This window comes from Entamoeba histolytica, genomic scaffold, assembly GCF_000208925.1.
Source record: "Entamoeba histolytica HM-1:IMSS scf_1104750516333 genomic scaffold, whole genome shotgun sequence".
Classification (NCBI taxonomy): Eukaryota; Evosea; order Mastigamoebida; family Endamoebidae; genus Entamoeba; species Entamoeba histolytica.
In genome coordinates this window covers 23,051-45,136 of record NW_001914896.1, presented here as the reverse complement: position 1 = coordinate 45,136, position 22,086 = coordinate 23,051, and the positions used below count along the sequence as shown (strand labels likewise).

At 24.8% G+C, this 22,086-nt stretch overlaps 10 protein-coding genes across 10 annotated transcripts in view; 3 read left to right on the top strand and 7 right to left on the bottom strand.

Annotated features, from left to right (window-relative positions):
- Nucleotides 1–363: 363 nt before the first annotated feature.
- Nucleotides 364–1,447, bottom strand: EHI_004430 (uncharacterized protein; the record flags this gene model as incomplete). The annotated part of the gene is made up of 1 exon (XM_647157.2): nt 364–1,447. One exon carries the CDS (start codon nt 1,445–1,447, stop codon nt 401–403), a length of 1,047 nt encoding a protein of 348 aa, XP_652249.2. The 3' UTR covers nt 364–400.
- Nucleotides 1,448–2,000: 553 nt separating this feature from the next.
- EHI_004420 (uncharacterized protein) lies at nt 2,001–3,458 on the top strand (the record flags this gene model as incomplete). The annotated part of the gene is made up of 1 exon (XM_647158.1): nt 2,001–3,458. One exon carries the CDS (start codon nt 2,001–2,003, stop codon nt 3,456–3,458), a length of 1,458 nt encoding a protein of 485 aa, XP_652250.1.
- A 1,659-nt stretch (nt 3,459–5,117) lies between these two features.
- EHI_004410 (uncharacterized protein) lies at nt 5,118–5,861 on the bottom strand (the record flags this gene model as incomplete). Its single annotated transcript, XM_647159.1, has 1 exon — nt 5,118–5,861. The coding sequence occupies one exon, from the start codon at nt 5,859–5,861 to the stop codon at nt 5,118–5,120; it is 744 nt and encodes a 247-aa protein (XP_652251.1).
- A 1,286-nt stretch (nt 5,862–7,147) lies between these two features.
- Nucleotides 7,148–7,669, top strand: EHI_004400 (uncharacterized protein; the record flags this gene model as incomplete). Its single annotated transcript, XM_001913562.1, has 2 exons — nt 7,148–7,252; nt 7,349–7,669. 2 exons carry the CDS (start codon nt 7,148–7,150, stop codon nt 7,667–7,669), a joined length of 426 nt encoding a protein of 141 aa, XP_001913597.1.
- A 1,778-nt stretch (nt 7,670–9,447) lies between these two features.
- EHI_004390 (calcium-dependent protein kinase, putative) lies at nt 9,448–10,755 on the bottom strand (the record flags this gene model as incomplete). The annotated part of the gene is made up of 1 exon (XM_647160.1): nt 9,448–10,755. The coding sequence occupies one exon, from the start codon at nt 10,753–10,755 to the stop codon at nt 9,448–9,450; it is 1,308 nt and encodes a 435-aa protein (XP_652252.1).
- Nucleotides 10,756–11,046: 291 nt separating this feature from the next.
- EHI_004380 (Rab family GTPase) lies at nt 11,047–11,658 on the bottom strand (the record flags this gene model as incomplete). Its single annotated transcript, XM_647161.1, has 1 exon — nt 11,047–11,658. The coding sequence occupies one exon, from the start codon at nt 11,656–11,658 to the stop codon at nt 11,047–11,049; it is 612 nt and encodes a 203-aa protein (XP_652253.1).
- An 81-nt stretch (nt 11,659–11,739) lies between these two features.
- On the bottom strand, nt 11,740–12,826 carry EHI_004370 (uncharacterized protein; the record flags this gene model as incomplete). Its single annotated transcript, XM_647162.2, has 2 exons — nt 11,740–12,474; nt 12,533–12,826. The coding sequence occupies 2 exons, from the start codon at nt 12,824–12,826 to the stop codon at nt 11,761–11,763; spliced, it is 1,008 nt and encodes a 335-aa protein (XP_652254.1). The 3' UTR covers nt 11,740–11,760.
- A 1,066-nt stretch (nt 12,827–13,892) lies between these two features.
- Nucleotides 13,893–15,662, bottom strand: EHI_004360 (uncharacterized protein; the record flags this gene model as incomplete). Its single annotated transcript, XM_647163.1, has 1 exon — nt 13,893–15,662. One exon carries the CDS (start codon nt 15,660–15,662, stop codon nt 13,893–13,895), a length of 1,770 nt encoding a protein of 589 aa, XP_652255.1.
- A 428-nt stretch (nt 15,663–16,090) lies between these two features.
- Nucleotides 16,091–17,755, top strand: EHI_004350 (uncharacterized protein; the record flags this gene model as incomplete). The annotated part of the gene is made up of 1 exon (XM_647164.2): nt 16,091–17,755. One exon carries the CDS (start codon nt 16,091–16,093, stop codon nt 17,753–17,755), a length of 1,665 nt encoding a protein of 554 aa, XP_652256.2.
- A 4,318-nt stretch (nt 17,756–22,073) lies between these two features.
- Nucleotides 22,074–22,086, bottom strand: part of EHI_004340 (serine-threonine-isoleucine rich protein, putative) — a gene marked incomplete at both ends in the record, with an annotated part of 7,095 nt that continues 7,082 nt past the window's right edge. The window contains one exon of the mRNA XM_001913561.1: nt 22,074–22,086. This exon is cut by the window's right edge and continues 7,082 nt beyond it. Coding sequence (XP_001913596.1) covers nt 22,074–22,086 — 13 coding nt within the window.

Genomic DNA, 22,086 nt, shown 5'->3' with positions numbered 1-22,086 from the left:
ATTGTTTCTTCTTGTATTGTTATTATTTTGTTCTTTATTTACTTATATATTACAATAGCTATTTAATTAATCTTTCTTTTTTAAGGAACATTAATTAACTCTATTAAAATTTAATATTCTTCAATAAAAAGTTGTTCAATAAAAGAAATACATTTAACTTTTTTTAACCTTTCTTAACATATTTTGACTTATTATTTTTTACTCTTGCCATGCTACTAATCCTAGAGATGGAATAATATTGCTATATTTTAATAATATTTCTTCAAACCTAATAACAATTATTAAATGATGAAATAACGTTTTGTTATACTTCAAAAAAAAAGAAAATAAAAAGACTCAACTTGGTATTTTCTTAATTAAACAATTACATGACATCTTTCCATAAGAAAGAGTAGTTTCCTTAATTTTTTCCTAATTGAAGTTCCAACCCATAAGTTGGTTGAATTCTTATTTGTTCTTGAGGAGATAAATCTATCTTTTTAAATTTAGGTGGGTTGATGTTTATTGGAGAGAAATAAAATAATGGAAGATTTGCAGTCATTCTTTCTGTGATTTGAAGTAATTTACTAACATTAGAACTAAAGAGTGAGATATATTCACCGAAGTCTCCTTGTTTTCTCATGACTGTTGCTGTTATTACTTCTAAATACTGTTCATTTTCATTAATCAGTCTGTCACAAACTTGGTCTTCTTGTGTATATCTTCTATCACGTGTTTGATACATTACTGGAGCTGTCCTTCCTATTGAAGATTGTAAATAAGAATTTTGTGGAAAGACATTTGGACGAGCATAAGAAGGATTAGGTGGTTGAGGTATAATGGTAGGTTGAGGAGCAGTAACACAAGGTTGCGGAGCAATTGGAATTTGTGGATGTTGAACCGTGATTGGTTGAGCCATACTACTCACCAAAGGAGGAGGTGCATTAGAAGATATTGACATTGAATTACCATCTCTAGCATTTATAGTAGAAGAGTTAACAGAAGAAACTTGATTTGAATTACTTGACATAGATAAATCATCATCATCTTTTTTCATTCTAATTGGAGTACGTCTAGAACGTTTAGGTGGATCATCACGATCTGTAGAAGTAGCACGAGGAGATTTAATGGAATGAGAAGGAGATACTTCAACCCTTTGTTGACCGAAAGAAGAATGAAGAAAACTTTCCCAACTAATATCTTGTTTTTCTTTTGCTTTCATATATTTTACACGTAATGAAACATCTCTTAATCGTTTATTAGGTAAATTTGTCATTAATAATGTCAGTCGTTTAAATTCAGCATTTTGTGAAGCAGGATATCGTTTCATATTATCTTCTAATATTATTTGTTCTTCAGGTGACCATGAAGGAATTGATTTGATATATTCTGCAATATTTGGTGTAGGTGAATCGTCTTGAGATGGTGATGAAGAAGGTTTAGGAATGAGGTTATGTGGGTTTGACATCTAATAACAACAGTTAAGAATAATTTGATTCATTTTTAGATTTTCTCATTTGGAAAAATACTTTCATTTTTCTTTTTTGAATCATCTTTTTTTCTATTTTTTCTCTTCATCTCCTTTTTCATTTTCAAGTTTGGACCATTTCTTCTTCCTTTAAATTCTTTTAAATTTTCGGGATTGAGACTATAATATTTTTAGTAATGATGGAGTTAGTAAATTAGTTTGAAAAATAGTTTTGTAATAGTTAAGTTCTATATTTGCTTTTCTCTTTTTGTATCAACTATTTTTATAGTTTTTTCTCTTAATCAAATTACTATTTTTTTTTGATTCTAAAGTTTAAAAATAAAACAGAAACTAAAAAATTATTTTTGTTCGATTGGTAAAAATTTATTCATAAATATTAGTATTAATGGTAAAGATACGATTGAATTGATCAAACAAAATGTAATAGATCTTAAAAATATGAAGATGAATAACACAAAGAAATCTTTTGATATTTGAAAAATGATTTTTTGGTATAAAAAATTGAACTATATTTCTGATTTCTGAGATTATTATGAATGAAATTCAGTGTAATTTTTGTAATAAAATCTTAAATGATCCTGTTACCTTTTCTTGTGGTCATTCGTTTTGTTTAGTTTGTGTACGTCAAATATTTAGAAAAGATAATATTTGTCCAACTTGTCAAAAACCTTTTGGAAGACCTTTTAAAGTAAATGAAAAAATGAAAATACGAATTGAAAGGTTTATTGAACAACAATCTATATCTTCTAAGACGAATGAATCTGATGAATGTATAATCAATGTCCAACCTAATTCATCATTATTATCATTACCTGATTATACAATATTAGAAATTATGAAGGTTGATATTAAATGTGGTTGTTTACTTGCACAAACATGTAAAAAATTAAATGAGTTGTTTAATAGAGATTCCCTTTGGATGGATAAAGTTTTATCTATTAATCCTCATTTTAAACACCAAATTGGAGCTTCTTGGAAAATAGAATGTTTTTGGTTATCTTCAAGAAGAAATTGTTACATTAAAGGTGGGATTAATAATTATAATGTTCAAACAATTTTCTATTCAGCAAATCAAATTCATCAAGTTCAAGTAATAGACCCTTCTGATAATTTAACTGTTTATGACAATCAATATTTATATGAAATTAATTTAAATAACGAAATTAATAAAATAAAACTAAGTGGTTTTAAGTCAATCTCTAAGATCCAAAGAAGAGCAAATAAATTGCTTATTCTTGATAATGACACTTTCTACAAATATGATCTTCTTACTCAATCAATACTTTGTAGTTATATTCCACATAATAAGATCATTACTACTTTAATGAATGAACGAGACTTCCTCATTACTCAACATTCTATTCTACAAATGGATGATGATGGAACATTTACAGAAGCAGTATTTCCAAATATGGATATTGTTGATGCAATGTTTTATAATAAGAATATTGTATTGATTGGAAAAGAAATGGAAAAGAATTGTGTTCATGTTATTAACACATCAGGTAAATGCATTAAAGTAATTGAATTTGATGACCCAATAACTTTAGTAGATGGTTGGAGAATGGTAGACAATAATAATCAGTTAATTTATATTAATAAGTCTGTTGTATATTGTGGAAATAAAATGTGGGTTCCTGGAGAAGATAATATCAAAGATAATGAAAATTATTCAACCATCAAAATAAAAAAAATAGGCTATGATATTGTGATTTGCATTCATTCAAATTTTATTCAAATCAATGACCAAACATTTGAAATTGACATTGAAACAAATGATTGGTATGTAGATGAATTAAACGAAAGAATTATTCTTGTTGACTTTAATCAAAGAAAAGCAGTTGTTGTTAGTTTTAATGATGGAGTTTTATTTTCAATAATTCTTGGTAGTGACTCTGAAATTGTTAGAGGTATTATAGTTAACTTATTTGAATATAAATTATATGTGATTCTAGACAAGTCTGTTAGACTACTTCAATTTGGGAATTAATTGACATTCATTTTTGTTGTGTTTACTCACTTAGTCATATCCTTAGAAGCTATTGTTCAAAATAGAATCTGACACTGATGTGAAATATTTATCTTGAAACCATTAATTTAAAACAAAACAATTATTCTCTTTTCTTTAATTCCATCGCTCCATCAAATCCTTATTAACCTTGAGTAGACATTGTAAAAAAAAACAATGGAATGATTATCATACTTCATTACAATATAATATTCTTTTTTTTTGTTATTTCTTGGTTGTTTTGTTTTTAATCTGTTAAGTAACATGTCTAACAATGAAATAGTACAAAGCTATTTTAAAATGTATTGAGTTTAAAACGTGGTTAGTCTTTAACACTTAAAATATTACAAAGTCTAATTAGAGAAAGTTTGTTAGATTTTTTCATTACATTCTTTGGTTTTATCTTCGCTAATTTCTTTCATTCTATTTTAATTATAAGTTTTTCAATTTCATCCATTGAACCTTATTTTTTTTAATCATAATGGTAAAACTATTATGAAAGTATTTATTCTTCTCTATATGAGACTCTTTTCTAGCATAAAATACTTTTAATTAAACCCACAATAGAAGAAATGTGTTTCAAATAGAACAGATAATAGCTTGAGTTTTGTATATTCTTATTAATGTTTTATCAATAAAACTTGACTTACTTTCTTTATATTAATTATACTCTATTGTTCTTTACATAAAACAACGGTTATATAATAATTTGTTGTAAATATTCAATAATCTACAGTTTGTTAATTGTAAAATACCGTTATGCATAATTTTCAAAAACAAACTTGATTGTTATACAAACTTAACAAACAAATTAGACAAAACGAGACTATTCTATGTCATTATGTAAAAACATGAAAGAAAAAGATGCGTTCATTGTATTTTAATTGGATTATATCTTCAAAAATCATTTGTGTTGATTTGTTTATAGATATTATTTCAAAACATTTTGTATTATTATAATTCATTAAAATAACGTTTGTATGTTATTTATTCTAAATAAGTAGAACCAACCCATTTTCTTCTATTTAGATGAAGAATAAATTTATATAAAAGAATTGAGCTTTGACTTCTTAGAATCAAAATTAATCATACACTTTATTTTTTTTTACTTAATTAGTGTTATAACAATAAAATATTAAGTTGTATTGATTATACATTTCATTATATTCATCCAATTTTGTTTGAATATGATTAATGAGTTATTATTGGTTATTTTGAACTGTTTTTATATTATTTAACTGTTGAATGGTAATAAGAATTAATATCAAATGATTTTCTTTTATAACTATTTAATTTAAAAATAAGAACAAATCACTTCTTTTACATATTCATTAAAAAGTAGTGCTAATTCAATTAACCAGAACGTTGAGAATATCATTAGAAAAATGAATATTCCATTTTTATTCTGTAAGAAATATAATTTTATTATTAAATGTTGATTTTTCATGTTGAGAGACAGTAGGCAAAACAACTGAATATATACAGAAATAATAGTAATATCAATTTGGTATTACTCTTTATGATGTTTTATTTAAATAAATTACTGAAAGAAACTAATATTATTAAATATCCATTTAAATTATATTATCAAATTATGTTGTGTAAGGTTTTTAACTCCTTACAATAACTTTCAATCGACAACTAATGTTTCCATTGCTCTTCAATGCCATGAGGTAAAATGATACTAATATTTGATGTTGTTGAATTTCCATACTGGTCAAATGATTCAAAACATCCGTTTATTGATTCAGGTTGTGTTTTTTGATTTTGTTGGATATTTTTTTCTTTTGACCCAAATGTTTTTATTATATTTAGTAAATTGTATGGTAATGTTGTTGGAGATATTACAAACAAATTACTTTTTAGAGACAAAAAATACTCAAGGACTTGTTTTAACCACTCTCCATACTTTGCTTTGATTTCTGATATGCTATAAAATATTCCATTATCATCAATTGTACTAATAAACTCATTGGGACGTTTATATGTATTAGTTGTTGGGACTTTTGACACCTTAGTATTTATCAAGATTCCATCTTTGAAACCTCTTGCTTTACACCATTGTGTAAGACAATTCATAAATTGGTCATGAATGTCTTTTTTAAGATATCGTTGAACATTTGTATTTTTTGAGAAATTTTCAGTTATAGTTGTAATCTGTTTACTAAATATTTTTTCTGTCCAAATATTTCCTTCAACTTCAACAGAAAATATGTTAATTTCATTTCTTTTATCAATAACTTTTTTTCTTTTTGGTGGAATAATAGTCACACATCCTCCTTTGTAAACTACATAACTGATGATAAATCCCCATGCACTAAATATTTTTTCTTGATGTTCATATTTCTTTTGTAAAATGTTTGAGCGTTCTATTTTGTCTTGCATTAATCTTTTGTTCCAGTTTTATTTTTTTTAGTGCTTTTATAAAAGAATAATGAATTATTGTAACTATCATTGAAAGAAAATTGAGTGACGCTTGTATGTTATATTATTTTTTTGTGAAATAATTATTAAAATAATAATAATAATAAATAGAAATCAAATTAAATTCTATTTAATTTGGTTTATATGGTAAGAAATGTATTTAATTATGAAACAATAAACGTTATTCATCCTTCTACTAAAATCAAATATTGAAATATTTATTAAATAAATTCTTTTTCAAATAACTCAAGACTGAAACTTATTTCTATTGGTACTAAACATAGGTATATTAATGTAAAGATGCTTTATAACAGGAACAATGACAAAAAAGTCATCTTCATATTTGTCAATGCTTGAAATATTCCCAAAGATAGTCTGTATAACAATAAGTCATAAATATTATGAGAGACACTATGAAATTCAAATTATATAGTTGTAGTGTTTATAGAAATTAGACTGAAAGGATAAAGTGTTATTATATGAATTATAAGAAGGTATTTCTATCATAAAACAATATTAACTAAAGTTTAAGTAAAGTTTTGGAGAAGTATATTAATTAGGAATATCCATCTTAACATTAACTTAGTCTCAACTCATGTTATACAATAAAAACTTGTCAGTACCTTTAACCACCACCTCACACTTAGAAAATTAGAAAGTATTACAATACTATGCTAAAACACCCATGTCTTTATTGAGAAAACCATGCCAAATACAATTAAAATAAAATAACCCACCAAAACTAAATGAAATTCTTCAATCATCATTTAAATGTAAGTCCTTTACCATCAACAAACCATTTTAGTAATAATGGATTTAATAAAATGATAGAACAAAGGCTTTTCTATAAAATACTCTCATTACCACTCAAAATAAATAGATATATGAACTACAAGTTAAACAAAAGAATATTCATGAAACACTAAAAAAGTGTCATGGTGTATTATAATAATTAAATATTCTATTGAACACACAATTATTAGTTAATAAATTAGACACAGATACACCACATTGGTTACATGATGAGAAAAGAAGGTGTTTTTATTATTTTAAAGGTATTAACCAAGAAATTGAGAAACAACATTTGTTCATAAAAAGAATAGTTTAAGGGTGAATAGAAATAAACTATTAAATATAATTACCCAAATATAAAAGAGATTTAATTTCAAAAAATAAAGTTTTCAAAGACGAAAAAGAAAAGGAAACTTCCACAATAATCTACAAATTACTCATTTTTGACTCGAGAAATGAGTAATTATGCACAGTATGAATACCTTGATATTTCAGTCAGTGATCCTCAACTAAGAAGAGATGATAAAGGAGAGTATACTGTTTATAAAGTACATTTTGATGTTTGTTTTATTTTTCATAATAAACAATTGTTGAATCATTAAGTTGAGGGTTTTTGTTTTGGTGAAGAATGGTAGTTGAAGTATTAATTGAAATAGACAACATTTGAAGAATACAAAATAAAAACAAAGGATGTGTATCGTCGTTATTCACAATTTGTTGAGTTGAAAAGACAGTTGGAGATTCGATTTGAAGAAAAGAAAGACAAAATGGCTAAATTCGGTACAATCCCACCTCTTCCTGGAGATACAATCTTTTCACTTTTTGGTCGTGGAAGATTTGATCCAGCTTTTGTTGATGATAGATGCAAAAAGTTAGATGCATGGATCAAAGCAATCTGTGCACATAACATGCTCCGTTTTGAAAAGGTATTTATTTCTTTTCTTGAACAAGACAATTGGGAAGTTACTAGTTGGTAATATACTTCAACAATAATAATTATTTGGTTTTTAACACCCACACTTTTTTTTTTCATAAACGTTTCCACATAACCAAAAAGTCAAAGTTTAAGAGTGACTTTTTAAAGACAAAAGAAGTACATTATTTTAGTTCAATTAAAAAGACAATATTAACCTAAGTAATTAAGAAAATGGCATTTCTTCTTTTATAATGATGGTTGTTTGTGTTAAGATACAGTGTGAAAGAGAAACTTTTACAAAGTGATTTATTTCAGATGAAATGACTCATTATAAAATCTATATTGACAATGATACTTGTTATCAATGTGGCGACTGACATTTCCCTATTTATGACGACACTCAAAGTGTAATTCTAGGCAAACGAACAATAGTAAATTCCTTGAAATATATTTGGATTGGTGAAAAATATGTTTGATGTGAAGATGGGTTTATGTTAAATATTCTTGGGAGTGTGATAAAGACATGAACTGTTCAAAAATGACTGACAATTCTTGTAGAGAATAGATAAAAAGAATGTAACATACCCCCATATCTATGTCAACCAATGGAGTAAAAGATTACTGGATGTTTATTGTTTGGTGATTATAGAGAGTATAGGTTGTTTGAAACATTGAATACTTATTATAATTTGGTTAATGTCTCACAATGTAATTCAACATCTATTTTATTATCTGATTTACATTGTTCAATAATAGAATATTATTCTAAAATTAAAAATAGCAGATATGAAAAAAAGTAAATTCATAATATTAATTTGAAATATTCATGTATTAAAGTGTCACATTGTATTAAAAGTATTTTTAATGGATGTAAAAGATGTGATAGTGAATATATTTTAATTAATAGCAGAACTAGTTATGTTCCACAAAAAAATTATCATTTGGATATTATACAAAAATGTGTTTGTTCAGTTCAGAGATGTATATTATTTTGGTCAAAACAAAAATGTTAATTTAGACTCATTCTTCAATCTCTCTGTTCTTGTACTACCCATAACATAACAAACTTAATGTCTATTTCTAAAATAAACAAAAAGTCACTATTTGATCATCTCTCCTTCCAGTTTTGCACATAATTCTGTGTTATTTGATTAGTCATTTGTAAAATTAAAACAACGTATGTCATCAACTAAACTTTCTACTACTTATTATGGTAGGTTTAGAGATACAGAATGTCAAAGTGATAGTCAAAACAAACAACTCAATTCTATAGTATTACTTTTGAATGTTTAATCAATTTCATTAGAATTATCAACATGAACAATATTCATTATCAGTGAGTCTATTCCTTGTAAATGTAGAAAACATCAAAATGAAAAGTATAGAAGATTTATCAAAAGGAATTGATTATTAACACCATAATGGTTGTTTTCATTGAAATTTAAAACCATCAAAAGTCATTATAGTGTTAATTAATTATAGTTATGAGAAGTTAAGAGTATTTTTAATAGACAATCTTAGCAATTCCAAGTTACCAATTATCTTTTTATTCCACCAAAAATATATAGCCAAAACAATACATACCATTTTTAGCATCTCTTCATAAGCAAGACTAATGTTAGTTGTTTGAGTTGGAAATCTTTTGGGTTTCTCTTCAAGGGTGATTAGATAGAATAGAGAAACTTTTTGCAGTTGATACAATACCTCTTATGATAAATTATCCAAAGTATCATACAAAACTCATGGAAATGATGTGAAACCTTAACCCTGAAAATCGTCCAATTTCTTCACAGATAGTATAAACTACAGAAAATATTAGAATCGCATTAAAACAAGAAGTCAGTGAAGAGGAGATTCTATTTTATTTGGAACGAGAGTTGGAGCAGTAATAGTTCTTCGTGTAAAATATTCCAGTTGAAGACATTCTTCAGCAGAAAGTCTTTTATGAGGGTCAGCAACAATCATATTTTCTAAAAGGTCTCTAATCTCTTGTGAGAGTTTAAGGTATTTATCATCTTTATTAAAGTCAGCATTTAAAATTAACTTTATTCTTTTATATCCTAATGCCTTATCACTTTCATTTAACGTTCCATCAAATGGTGATCTTCTTAATATCATTTCATAAAACATAATGCCACATGCCCAAATATCAGATTTTGATGCATCATAACTGAGTTTACGTTTAAGACTTTCTTCCATTTCTTGATGATTTTCATTATTAATTTTTTGTTTATAAATAACACGTTTATAAATTTCAGGTGAAACATATTGACGAGTGCCACATAATGTTTCAGCTTGGAAATCTTTTCCAACAATTCTTCCTAATCCAAAATCTGTTAATTTAGCTATTATTGATAATTCATGTTGTTCAATAAGAACATTTTCTAATTTAATATCACGATGAACAATAAAATTTTTATGAAGAAAGGAAATAGCTTCCAAAACATCTTTCATAATGCTTTTAAGTTGTGTATTTGTAAGTTGGTGTTTATAAAGATAATCAAGTAAACAACCTGTTTCAATTAATTCCATTACAATAAATGACCAATGTTCTGATTCCATCATATCAATTACTTCTACAATATTTGGATGTTTAATACTTTTTGTTATTTCAAATTCTCTTTCATTTTTTATCATTTGAACTTTATTTTTAATAGGAATAATTTTAAGTGCTCTTTTCTGTGATTTTTCATTTGTAGTTATTACTTGAAACACTTTTCCAAAACTACCACATCCTAACAATTTACCAAATTTATATTTATCAAATAATTGAGTTTTTGAATTAATTGTATTGAATGTTAATGTATCAATAAATAAAAATGAAATAGGTTCTATTATTGTATTTTCTTGTTGACAAACTTTAACAACATAAATAACATCAAATGAATTTATAACTGTTTCACTTTTTTTTTCTAATCTTTTATTTTCATCATTAAGAAATGTTCCATTTGAAGATGTGTCAGTTAATATAAAACATTGACTTTCGTTATTTTGTTGTCTTCTTGTGATTGTAAAATGATTACTACTTATAATATATTTTTCTTTGTCTATTCTCTCTCTCCCAATATTTTCTACTTCTTCTTTTAATAAAATATTAGGTGTTGTTGACTCAAGTCCAATAAGTATACCCCATGTCATATTACTCATTTCACTGTTTTTCTATTTGTAAATCTCTTAAATTATTTCTTTTTAATTTTCATTAAAACGATATAAGAATAATTATTTGTTTCAATGAAATAATTTTCTTATTGTTATTAAATAACAATAATAAGAGAAGTAGTTTTAATGAAAATAAAAAATCACAAAGATATGATAATTATTAATAAAAATCTGTCTAAATAATCTACTTCTATATGTAAATTAAGATTTGAATAAAAAAAGAAATAATAAAAATAGAACAAAGAAACGAAAATTGATTCTTTACAAAAGAAAAGTGGTTTAACAACATTTTTTATTCTCTTTAGAAGACTCAGTAGAGATAGAGACTTTTGAAGTAGATACTTCAAATTGAGATTGTTTTGGTAAATTTTCTGATTGGACAATTTTAGTCACAAGGTCTCTGAAAGCAGCTTCAACTTTAATATTTCTTTTGGCAGAAGTTTCAAAGAAATCAAAATTACCTTCATTGGAGAATTTTTGTCCTTCTTCTGTTGAGACTACCCTTAAGTCTTCATCAGCCAAATCAACTTTATTTCCAACTACAACAATTTTAACGCCTTGAGGACAATAATTTGATACATCATTTACCCAGTCTTGAAGATACTCAAAAGAGTCTCTATTTGATATATCATATACTACTAATGCACCATGAGTTTCTCTATAGTACTGAGCTGCTAATGAACGGTATTGTTCTTGTCCACAAGTATCTCTTAATGTCAAACTAACAACACAATTATCAAGTTCCATTTTATATGAAAAGATATCCATTCCATGTGTTGTTTCATAATGTTCATTAAAACAATTATTAACTAATTGATTTGCAAGACTTGTTTTACCAACTGTAGAAGCACCAACAATAACAACATTGATGCGAAGTTCTGGTTTATTCATCCAGTTTGAATTTTAGTTATTAGTTATTTTTAAGATTTAGTTTTCAAATTTCCTTTTTTAATTATTGTTTTTAAAAACAATTTCATTAACAAATTAAATTATTTAATCATCTTCTAACATTTGATAAGTCATAGGACCAGCTTTACGAGAAACTGGATTTAATATACCATAGTCAGCAAGTGGTTTAAGAATTGATGGAGAAACTCTACTAGAAGATTCTCTTTGAACAGGATATGATTCATAGTTTGTTTCTGTTTTAGAATAATCACTTTGTGACTCACTTCTTTTCAATACAATTTCAGAAATAATCTTTGGAGTTTCTTCTCTTAAGAAAATCTTTGATGAAGTATAAGGAAGTGCTGACTTTGATTTTTTATATTCTTTTTCATTAAAAGAATTAGGTTCTATTTGAGATTCCATAATAGAAAGGATAGTTCTAAAATCTTCTTCTAATTCATTTAGTTCAGCCTTTTCCTTTTCATTAATTTCTCCATTAAAAATACTTTCATCTAAACTTTCTGTAAATTCAGTGTATAATTCTCTAGCATTTTTTATTAATTGATCATAACCCTTTGGTTTTTTCTTTTTAGCTTCATATTCTTCTAGTATATCCCCTACTAACAATATATATTCTTCTACTGTTCTTGCAGTACTTTCTAATGATCCATTACTAATTTTAACTTCTGGGTTTATTGGAAGATGATCTTTACTCCAATGAGCAAATAATTCCATTTCTGGATAGATTCTCCATTGGTATGCAAATTCTTTGCATTTTTCTGAAAGAAATGAATTTTTTTTGGAAAAAATACTAAAATTCTATTTTTGTAAGTTTTTAATTTCAAGAAAAATAGAATAGACATTAAGAATTACAAACATTATATTGTGCTACTTGTCTGAAATTTTCAAATGTTTCTTTTGTAGCAAATCCTTTTCTAAAAGGTTCATAATTTGATATTATATGGTCTATAAGACATAACATAAAATACATTTCTTTTCTTGATATATAACTCTTTAAAAATTCAAGACAACGAAGATTAAATTGGCAAATCAATGAAGGAACTGCCTTTGGTATAGATTTAAGAACATGAAGTATTTGATTAAATCGATGCAAGCTTGGATTAACTTCTTCATTATCAATAGCACTTTTAACTAATTCACTTAATCTCATTGTTATAACTATTATTATTTGAGATTGCTTTTAAACATACCCAAAATGGAAAACCCTTGAAGTATAATATTCTTCTTATTTTAATCTTTATAGAAGTTTGGCATAAACCTTTTGATGCTAAAGATTACTTTGACTTCAGAAAAGTTTTTTTGGTTTCGTTTTATTATATAGTTGAAAAATGATATGTTTTATTTTTCTTCTAAACCGCTCATATTTCTGTTATTTTATTCCTGAATAGAGTTTTTGTCCAGTACACTTAAAGATAAGACACAACTGTGACTTTTAGCCATCTCAAGTAAACTATTTATAGTTGTGTAAAGGTCTTTATTAGATTTATTTGAAGTAATTAAAAACTATTCGATTTTATTTATCAAAAAGAAGACAATTCCTTCTATCAATTTACCCATTCTCATAAAGTTCTTTGCTTGGCAGTTACTACTATTACTTCCAAATATTTTGAGAAAAGAAACTAAGAAAAGAAACTGATACTATTAACTAAATGATATTTCTCCTTCTTTTCATGACATTTAAGAAAATGAACTAATTAATCATTCAGAAGAAATATAAAAAGAAATCATTGAGGTTGAATAAAAATATTATCATCTTTCTAATAGAGGCCTTCTTCATTTAGCACTATTACTTGATACTATCATCTTCATGCTATTCAACAATATTTTTCAAATCTTTTAGAGTATTTTTTGTTAGTTTTATTTCTAAAAGTAGAAGAGTTTTTAATTATTAAAATCTTGAGTGTTTCTGTTTTTTAAAAGTAATAGTTTTGGTTAAACTCTTTCTTTTGTTTTTTGATAATTCTGTTTTATATTTTTTGATACAAAGAAGTTATTACAAAGTGAGTATAAAAATCTTATCAAAAAAAAAAAAACAAAAAAATAAAACAAAAAAATTTAATAAAATAAGAATAGTTCAAAACATAATTTTCCTTTAAATCAAAGTAATAGTTTTTTTTTTGAAAAAAGAAAGAAAAAGAAGATCAAGAAAAAACTTATTTTAGAAAGGAGAAATAATCATCATATTAAAAAGAAATTACAGAGAAGTATTTAACAATTCAAAAGTATTCTACAGCAAGACTTTTACATTCTCCAAAACAATTCTTTCCTATTTTAATTTTTTCAGAACATCTTATTTTCTTTAGTTGTTTGCATTGATAAAAACAATAATCACCAATTTTTTTTACTGTAGATGGCAATGAAACTATTTCAACATCACTTCCAAAAAAACTTCCTTTCGACAATTCTGTAACACCATTAGGAACTTTATTTTGATGAAGTATTCTATCTTCTGTTGTAAAGATAACGGAGTCACATTGAACCCCTTTTTTCCATAATAATTCTGCAATACGTAGAGATACTTTTACAGTAAAATTTTTTGAGTCATTCCAATAAACTTCATTTAATACAACACATCCATCAAAAGATTTTTCACCAATAAAGAGTAAAGAAGAAGGAAGATTGATTGATTTTAATGATTTACAATTACTAAAACATTCTTCATAAAGGTATTGTAATTTTTCAGGTAAGACAATATGTTCTAAAGAATCACAAAATGAAAATGCATGATCTCCAATAGAAATTAAACTTTTTGGAAGTTCAATAGAAACTAAACTCTTACAATTTTCAAAAGAAGATTTTTGGATGGAAGTAATTCCTTCAGGAAGTTTAATGTGTTGAAGATTTCTACACCAAACAAAACAACTTTCACTAATAGAATCAATACTATTAGGTAATTCAATAGACTCTAACTCATAACAACACATAAAAACACCCATTCCTAATATTTGAAGAGAATTTCCATTAATTTGAATTTTGCGTAATTGAGTACATTTTGAAAAAGCTTTATTTCCAAGTTCTTTTACTGAAGTTGGTATTGTAATGTGTTGTATTGAAATAGAACTAAAACATCCATCACCAATTAAACTAACACCATCAGGAATATTATTTCCATATAATTCTCTATCACTTACTGTATATTCAATGTTTTTACATTTAATAATAAGTCTTGATATAAGTCTAGACAAATGATATGAAACTAATCCTTTAAATACCCTTCCTTTTACATTAACATTAACTATACCACTACATCCTAAAAAACATGCTTTTCCTATATTTTCTAATTGAGATGGTAAAGTAATAGATGATAATGAAGTACATCCTTTAAAACACTCTTTTCCAATAATTTTCACTGTTGAAGGGATATTAATTTGCTTTAATTTTTTGCATTCAGCAAATGAACGTTCTGATAATCTAATAACATTACATAAATTAATTGATGTCAATGCATCACATTTTTCAAAAGCACTAATCCCTATTGAAATTAATGTTGGAGGTAAATCAATTGATTCAACTGTATTAGCATATAACCCTTGATCATTGATATGAGTAATACCATACCCAATAGTTACAGGACGGGATGTAGGTGAAGAATAACTGATAAATCTAAAGTCACAATTATCTTCTCTATGTTTTAAATAAAATGAATAATCTACTTTATATCGATATACATGATGTAATTTTGGATATAACTTATCATTAATATAATATAAATGTTGTTCTTCTATTGTTTTAAATAATTTTATTTTACTTATAGGATTAAACCTATATCCGTCAACAAAGTCTTTATAAATTTTACTAACCATCATCACCCTAATAAAATCTACTTCATCATTAAAATAAACACCTATTCTTCTCATTTCACTTGCACCAAGATGTCCTTTTTTTGTTACTTCTATTTTTTGAACTGGAATCATTTCAATCATAGATTCCGTTTTAGTTGAAAATCCAGAAAATGTTGATGTGGAATCTGTTGATTCTTCGTTCATTTATTTTTTAAGTTTCATTTAATAAAAACTTTTTATTTTAATACAATTCTTTCAAATTACTTTTTATGTTGTATTTAGGTGGGGTATAAAAAATGTTTTTTATTTATTCTTTTTTTTTCACTCTCTATTCTTCTTTAAAATATCTTTGATATTATTTTGTCTCATCATCTTCATTTTCTAAAGTATACTTTCACATAAATCAATTGGTGTTTTCTACTGTTGGTAATGTTTATTAATAAACATAAATCCCTTTTGTTCAATTACACAGTTCAATAGTTAAAAAACACAAAAAAAATAATTCTGTTATCAAAACTCATAAAAACTTATATTATTCCATATAATCAACGTCTAATTTCGGGATTTTTCTCTGAATTGTACCTATTAATCTATTTTTAGGGTTTCTATTAAAAAGAGAAACTTAAAAAAGCATGTCACAAGAAAAGAAGGTCAAATCCTCAATCATTTTTGACATAGAAAAAGAGTTTCAGATAGGAACTTTAGAATCAAAGATTGGAATAACAAGAAAAGAAAATGAAGAAAATAGTCTTGGGATTAGTCAAACAACTCCAAAAAAAATAAAACAACCAAAATCTCTTGTTGAGGAAAGTCATGTCGAGAAGAAAAAAACTAACAAATCAACAGAAGAAAAAGAACAAAATCCAGACCAAGAAATTCAAAGTCAAACTGAAAAAAAAGAGTCAAATTTAAGTACAAACCAAGAAATTATTGAAGATAAAACTAGTGAAATTAAAGATAAAACTAATGAAATTATTGAAGATAAACCTAATGAAATTAAAGATACTAAAGAAGCTTTTTCAAATACAATTACTTCATCTCAAAAAGAAGGGACAACCGAAATAAATGTACAAGAAACTCCAAAGACAGCAGAAGAGAATTTAGAGAAAAATAATGATATAAACACTTCGCATATTGTTGATAATGTTGATATTCAAAAAACTACTAATGAAAGTCAAAGTTCAAATCAAAACCAAGTTAATCTTGTTGAAGAATCTAAACAACAAATAAAAGAAGTTGAGGCATTACCACAAGAACATACAACAACAAACAAAGAATTAGAGATTAGTGATATTACTTCTAATGAAACAAATAAAAATGAGAAGGTTGAAAATATTGAAGAAGAAAAGAATAGCATTATTTTAACCCATGAAAATGATTTGATTGACAAAAAAGAGTCAAGTACTATTTCAAAAACCTTTTCAGCTCAAGAACAAATTAAAGCATCTCAATGTAGGGAATCTCTTATTCATACTGAACGGTTGATGGCTACTGTAAAAGATAATATACATCAAGCAGAAGAAAAAGTTGTTTCAACAGTAAAGTATAATAAAATTGAGACACCAAGGAAAAGAGCATCTGTCAGTAGAATTACGTTATTAGACGATCCAATAAAACATCAAAAAACAGAATTTAATGGAATTAAAGAAGACATCATTCCTCATAAGAAAGAAAGTGTTACAAGAATTAGTGATGGAAGCAGGTTTTCAGTCAAAAAATTAAGTTTTGACGAAAACGAACAAGAAGAAGAAGAAATGGACAAAGAGGATTTACAGCAAATCACTTCACCTATAAAAGAAGTAACTCAAATGGAAGAAATTCCCATTGAAACTCAAACACCAAACCACAATAAGAATGAAGAAATATCAGGAATATCAAGTATCTCGAGGTTATCTGATAAAATGAGAGAAGAAACAAAACCATCTAAAAGTTTGATGTTAAACAAAAGTCGTTGTTCTGAGTTTAAAAGAAAATTGTCTTTAGTTGGTAAAAAAATTGGAGAAGAAACAGAGTGCCAAATTAAAAAGCCCGTTCCTGCTACTTCCATTAATTTATTTAATTCAAGTATTTTACAACCAAGAGGAACAAGAACAAAAACATTACCTTGTTTAAATTCTAATGGAAGGTTATGTTCATTAGAAACAGATATGGAAAAAGACGAGCAGTCTGCATATTCTTTATTGCAAAATACACATATAAATCTTAACCAAGACATGGAGGAAGATGAAATTGAAAGTGAAATGCGATCAATACAACTAAATATGAGATTGTCAAATTATAGAAATAGCAATATTTAAATGACATCACAGTTACCTTGAATTATATTTAATCCCTACAAACAAATGAACAATAAAATACATGGTATAAAGGAAGAAGTTAATTTATTTTTTTGTTTGATTTTTTATAAATAATCTTAGTTTAAAATTAGAATTTAATTTTAATAATAATAGTAATCTACTATAGAAATATTAGAAAATAAAACAGTAGAACAAGAAGTGATTAATTTTAACATTAGTATGAATGAAAATAGGTATTACCTTGATGGTTATAAAAAATAAATCATTGGAGAAACTGTCTTATCATAGGTATTATTGTTTATTTTCTTATCACAATAATATTATTTCATTTATCATAAAATCATTATAGTATTATTGATTATTTTACTTTGTTTTCAACAATTATTTTGGTTAAAATAATCTGACAGAGTTATAAACCAACAATACAAATATATTAAACAAAAGATAGAAAAATACAACAATACAAATTAAGAAAAAGATATAATCACCACAAATAAATAAAAAATAAATACTAGATAAAAAGTATCATTGATAATTAGACTTTATTTCAGTAGGTATACGAAAAAAAAAAATAAAAATGAATTAGAATTAAGAAACATAAAAGAATAAAGAATAAAATTAATGCAATATTCATTTTTATTTCATACAAAGTTTATATTTATTATTATTTGAAATTACATTTATTATCATATCGTTTAATTATTGTATTAATTTTTCTATATTTATTAATATTTTATTTAAATTAAATTTTATATCATAACCAGTTTTATATTTTTATTCTAGAATCTATTTTATATTATAGATTAAATATGAAATTATTTATTTACTTTCAGGTTGATTAGTAGTATATCTTCTGCATTTTGTATTACGTTTTTATATTTTTTTTTTAGCTTTGTTTATAGTTTTATTTGTTTATTTTATGTGTATTATTGTCTCTGAATTTCATTGTTTTTATGTTATTTATTTTCATGTTAATTGTTATTTCATTTCTTATAATTTCTGTCTTTTATTTATTGTTGTGTTCATTTTAAAATCGATCTTTCGATGCATACAACATCACAAATTAAGCAAAGTTATAATGACTAATATGAATATAAGAATCAGATAAAGAAGTATAAAACAATGAAAAATGAAATAAAAGAATAGAAGTTATATGAACAATTGAAATAGAACAAGGAGATAATGTAGAGATAAAAGAGTCTGAAAATATACAAAAATAAAAGAATAAAGGAGATAATGAATGGATAGAAGAAGAATAGAAGAAAGAAAATAATAATCAAAAATGAATGAAGTATAATTATAAAGATGTGTATAAATATTTCAAACATTTTCATAATAAAACAATGATAAGTAATGATAGAAGAAAATAAAAAGAAGGAAAAATAGAAAATGGTACAAAAATGAAATAATGAAAATTAAAGAAAAAAGAAGAAAAGAAACAAGAAAGAATGAAGAAAATAGAAGAGCAAAACAACAAAATAAGAATAAAAGTAGAAAGAAACAAAGGAACAGAAAGTATAAAAGAAATAATAGAATAAAAGAAATCAAAGAAGTAATAGAAGAGAATGCAAAATGATACAAATAAGAATTGACAATGAAGAAATAAATAAGAAACATAGAATAATAAACAAAAGAAGATATATAAAAGAAAATAAGTATGATACTACAAAATAAATCATGAGAAATAAATAAAGAAGAGAAATATTATAATGATGAGAATGTAATAAATATAAATAAAATTGTGGTACAAGAAGATGTTCAAGAAGAAATAGAAGAAATACCAAAAAGTAATATAAATGTAACAAAATGAAAAACAACATGAATATTTATGATTGAATGATAATATTTAAAATATTTCAACATAAATAGAAATGACAATAAACTAATAAAAATAAAACAATTGAAGATATGAAGAATAGTGTATAACTAATCTGTATTAATAATGAAAAGAAAAATCAAATAAAAGTATAGACAAACAAGTTGTTTAAAGATATAATATATGAAATATACACAAATGTACATCAAAAGAAAGAATGTAGATATAATAATAAAATGAAATATGAGAGTTGTGTAGATGAAATAAGTAATAACAAATGAAGCATTAATTAGAAATAATGACACACAAAAGAAAATGAAGAATAATAAAGAAAGAAAAGTGAGACATATCATTAAATAATAAGATATACGAAAGTGATAAACACAAAATGATGAAGTAATGAAATAAAGAATGTCAACTGAATTAAAAATAACAAAAGATATAATAATAGAATAACACAAAACAACTACAAAACAAATATAACAAGTGAAAAAAACAACTCAAAAAAGATAATAGAATGAGACACGAATCAAATATTAATTGTATTAATAATAGAACAAATAAATCATTAAATAGATGAATATATAAAATGGATAATATAACATAAAGAAGAAACATAAATAAATGAGATGAATATAATAAAATAAAGAAGTATATTCAAGTATTTCATTAAAATAAAAATGGAGTTGATATTCATTGAATATAAAATAACAAAAATATAATGAATAAATATCCATTAATTACAAAAATAAATACAAATATTTATTAATGAAAATATAATACAAATAAAGAAAAAGGAGAAATAATAAATGAAAAAGAGAGTTGAATGAAAATAAGAAAAATAGAAAGTGTGAAACAACAATCAAATGTATAAATACACAAATAATGTCATAAATAAGATAAAATAATCGAGTTATCATATTTTTAATTCAATAATTAAATAAAATCGAATGATAAATAGAAATTTCAATTGAAAATGAAATTATAAAGAGATAATAAAGTTCACAACTATTCTATTTAAATGATAAATAACTATGAAATAAATTAGTGTCATTAAGAAATATTCATCTCAATACATTATTCACATTACATTCAATGTGAAAAGAAGAAGCAGTTGAAATATAAAAGAAACACTAGAAAATAAAAAATGAAATACATGAATTATAGAATAAAACAATAATTCATCATAATATTTGAAAAATAAAGAAATAATGAATAAAATAGAAAAATTCTTTCTTTAATTCTTATTATTCATTTTATATTATCTTGGCTTTATTTTCTTATTAAAGACTATTCTTTTTGTTTATACTCTAATTATATTTTAAACATGAAATATTTACTCTTCTTATGTTTATTTCTTTTATACCTGGTATTTATGTTTATTGTAATTAATGACATTTTTTTATTAATTTAAATAATTGCTGATGGTATATTTCTGCCATAAAATACTTATTAGTCTAACTTAGTACTTCGTCTTGTTAAATTTAAAATGAAACTTACACTTAATGTCACAGTCATTTAATGTTTATTCTATTTTATTTTTCATTATTGATTTATATATCCTTTCTTTTTCTTCACGTATTATTTATTCAATTTTATATGTCTTATTTTCTTTTGTTCTTCTTCGTGCTTTTTATCTTCTATTCTTTCTTTTTGTTAATCTTTCTTTTGTTGAAAAAACAAAAATCAAATTCGTTTGTTATTAATATTCTGTTCAATTATTTATTTTTTCTTCTTCTTTACTTTCTTCTTTACTCTCTTCAACTTCTTCTCCTTCTGAAAAGACTTTCAAATTTCTCCTTCTTTCTAAGTAAACATACACAGCATAAACAATGATAACAACAACAATCACAATCAATGCTATGACAAAAATAACCATAACTCCAATTGTCCATTTAGGAAATTCTGTATTTTTAACATATCCTGCAAGTCTGTCTTCTGGACATACAATGTCTTTATCTTCAAGATTTGTTAATACTATGCCATGACATGCTACTTTGAATTGATATGAATCTCCTTCTTCTTTTCTACTTCTGCTATTTGAAATTTTATTTATTTGATATTCCTCTACTTTTATTTCATTTTCTTTTGGTAATCTCATGACTACTAACAATGTTTTACTTCCTGTTTCTTCATAATAAACATTGATGACACTCTTCTTTATTGTTGTCATTGTCTTTCCTCCAATTTCATCTCCAATATTCAAATTAGCACTGTTATTGTTTATTGGTTTGATTGTAATTATTGCATCAGTGAAATCAACATCATCAGTCAGAATATCAATGTATGTATGTTCAATGTCAATCTTTTGTTCTTTAAAATTGGCTTCTTTATTGATATTCAAATATCCATTTGATGTAACTTCTACATTAACTCCTTCAATTCTACCTATTGTCAATTCTCCAGTGTCAATAACAACACTTGAATATGTTCCATTACCTACTATCTCTTCTATATAACTTTTCTCGTTATTATTACTTTTAAGTGTCATTACAACTTCTTTCATTTTATCTCC